General features: G+C 55.5%; 1 protein-coding gene across 1 annotated transcript; it reads left to right on the top strand.

The window, feature by feature from the left end:
• Window positions 1-228: 228 nt before the first annotated feature.
• LOC103800002 (protein Red-like) lies at window positions 229-2,128 on the top strand. Its single transcript, XM_009072361.1, has 5 exons — window positions 229-344; window positions 769-857; window positions 1,142-1,250; window positions 1,897-1,931; window positions 2,101-2,128. Exons 1-5 carry the CDS (start codon window positions 288-290, stop codon window positions 2,126-2,128), a joined length of 318 nt encoding a protein of 105 aa, XP_009070609.1. The 5' UTR covers window positions 229-287.
• Window positions 2,129-2,593: the final 465 nt, after the last annotated feature.

Raw genomic sequence — 2,593 nt, 5'->3', positions numbered from 1 at the left:
CTGAGGCAGTTGGGAATCTGCTGGATTCTCTGGTAATCCATGTGCTGGTGGAGCTCTGGCTTTCCTCAGTGGAACAGCTTTCAGCCTGCAGTCATCCTGGGAGCACTTCCAACCTTGGGTGCACTGTGGAACAGCTCACCTGCAGGACTCGCTGCTGAGGGAACTTTTGTCTGGTCCAGGAACTGAGTGTGTTCAATCTGAGACCATGAGCTCCCTCCATCCCCAGGGTCCTGATCCACACCCCATGGACCCACTCTAAACCCTTTCCTTGCTTTTTTCTTCCCAGAATGGATGATATGGCTGTGGACAGCGATGAAGAGGTGGACTACAGCAAAATGGATCAGGTATGTTGTCACCAGCCTTGAGAAGCAGCCAGCACAGTAGGCATTGGTACCAGCTGAGAGGATCCCACAGGAGAGCAGCAGCCCTGCAGCTGGGTGTGGAATGTGCTTGGGGTTTGCTATCAATGTGCCTGGGTCTGGGTGGGAGCTGTTGTCCTATGCTTGGGGTTTGCTATCAATGTGCCTGTGTCTGGGTGGGAACTGTTGTCCTGATGTCACTGGCACTTGACCAAGAGGTGTTGGGAGATGTGTAAGTCTGTCTCAACACTCTTCCATGGAATCTCCAGGCTGGAGCTTCTCAGGGAGAGGATCTGGAGCCAAGGCCATTGATCTGGGGCTGGTGAGAAGTTGAGCTTGTGTAGGGCTGTGTGAGAAGCCCTGGCCAGCAGCAACTGAGGAGCTGCTCTGAGCTGTTCTCTTTCTGCAGGGTAACAAGAAGGGGCCTCTGGGCCGCTGGGACTTCGACACACAGGAGGAGTACAGCGAGTATATGAACAACAAGGAGGCTCTGCCCAAGTGAGTGCAGCACTCAGGAAGGGCAGGCTGAGTGAGGATTTGGGGCGGGGAGTGGCCATGCTGGCCAAACTTGGGTGCTAGGAGAGCTTAAACCAAGAGTTGGGGTTCTGGGCCTGGGACTTCTCTTTGCTTTTAGCATCACTCTTGAGGGCTCCAGCCCAGCTGCTGCTTTCAGGGGCCTGGGCCAGCTCTGGGGTACAGATTTGTGGCTGGGGAGACATGTCCCTTCTCTGCAGGCTGTGGATCCCCTGTGAGCACTGAGCTCTGTCTTGCTCCCTTCCCAGGGCTGCCTTCCAGTATGGGATCAAGATGTCTGAGGGACGCAAAACTCGTCGCTTCAAGGAGACGAATGACAAGGCAGAGCTGGACAGGCAGTGGAAGAAGATCAGTGCAGTGAGTGCCTCATACTGGGGTGTCCTCTGTTGAGGCCATGAGCTGCCAGCATGGCCTAGGACAGCTCTCACCTAGTCCTGCCCTCGCTGTCCTAGTCATGGCTCTTTGGTCAGCCATGAGCAGCTGGTGTGTTTGTGCAGTAGGGTTGGCTTTCTAGCAGCTGGATTTGCTCCTTGCAAGAACATCAGCCAAGTATTTAGGGCTTTAGGACTGCAGAGGCATCTGGAGCTGCATTTGGAGATGTTGCCCTGGGAGCAGCCCCAGTAAGGAGCTTTCTGCTCCAGGCTATGCAGCAGATGAACGTGCCTGAAACCAGCAGCTTGGAGCCATCCACAGGGGCTTGGAGGGGACAGGGCATTTTTGGTGGGTCCCTCTTTGCCAGCTAGCAGAGATGGGGGTTGTCCTGGCAGGGTGAACTGGCCTTGGGCACCCCAACAGCACAGGATGGGCTGGGGGAGGTGAGAACAAATGGTCTGTGGTGGCCAAAAAGGAGTAAAAGGGGAGCAAGTTTCTCCAACTGGGCCTCGCTCCAGTTTGCTGCGGCTGCAGCTCTCCCAGGGTGTTCCTTGCACCCTTCAGCCCCTCTGCTGAGGTTGTGAACATTCAGAGCCCCTGAGGGTAATGAGACTTTGTGCTTTCTCTGCAGATCATTGAGAAGAGGAAGAAGTTGGAGGCTGATGGGTTAGTAGAGTTGTCTGTGCTCATGGCTTGGCTGCAGGGGCCCTGTTGGGGCCCCACCACCATTCTGTGGGGTGAAGCTCTGGCCCCTGGTGCTCAGCTCTGGCTGGGAGGGTGACAGAGCTGCCTGACCTGCATCCTTACCACTCTCCTGCCCCTCTCTCTCTTCCAGGGTTGAGGTGAAACGTCCCAAGTACTGATGTCTCTGGTATCTCCTCCTCCTGCTCCTGGAAGCCTGTCTTGCTGGGTGCTGAATGTGCTGGTGTGCTCTCCTTGCCCCACACACCATCCACTTTCTGCTCTGGGCTGGGGGGCTTTTCTCTCCCTTGTGTTTGCTGTAGAGCCTGTGCTGTGTAAATGTTCTAGTCTTAATAAAGCCACATTATATTTGTGTGACCCCATCTTGGTGTGGGCAGAGAAGGTGCATAGGACGGGCTTGGGGGCTCCTTTTCCACCCCCAGGTGCTCTTGGGGCTGGCAGGGCAAGCCCTGGTTAAGGGTGTTTGTTGTTGGAACCCTTAGGGGTGGGGGTCAACACCCCTGGGTAAAATTTACACATTAAGCATACATGGGGGTAATATTTCCAGTTGAGCAGCCTGTGCCTCAGTGCAGGGGGAGGAAATGGGACCCTCACAGGGGTACAGCAAGGAGAATGGCTGGAAGCAG

The sequence above is a fragment of the Acanthisitta chloris genome, unplaced genomic scaffold (genome assembly GCF_000695815.1).
Source record: "Acanthisitta chloris isolate BGI_N310 unplaced genomic scaffold, ASM69581v1 scaffold31663, whole genome shotgun sequence".
Taxonomy (NCBI): Eukaryota; Metazoa; Chordata; class Aves; order Passeriformes; family Acanthisittidae; genus Acanthisitta; species Acanthisitta chloris.
Note: the sequence above shows the minus strand (reverse complement) of the source record. Positions and strands in the feature narration are given on the sequence as shown.

Excerpts from the sequence above, each read along its gene's own strand:
- LOC103800002 (XM_009072361.1), top strand. The coding sequence starts at position 288 with ATGGATGATATGGCTGTGGACAGCGATGAAGAGGTGGACTACAGCAAA. Across the intron at positions 858-1,141 it reads AACAAGGAGGCTCTGCCCAA|GGCTGCCTTCCAGTATGGGA; the intron begins GTGAGTGCAGCA and ends CTCCCTTCCCAG. Across the intron at positions 1,251-1,896 it reads AGTGGAAGAAGATCAGTGCA|ATCATTGAGAAGAGGAAGAA; the intron begins GTGAGTGCCTCA and ends CTTTCTCTGCAG.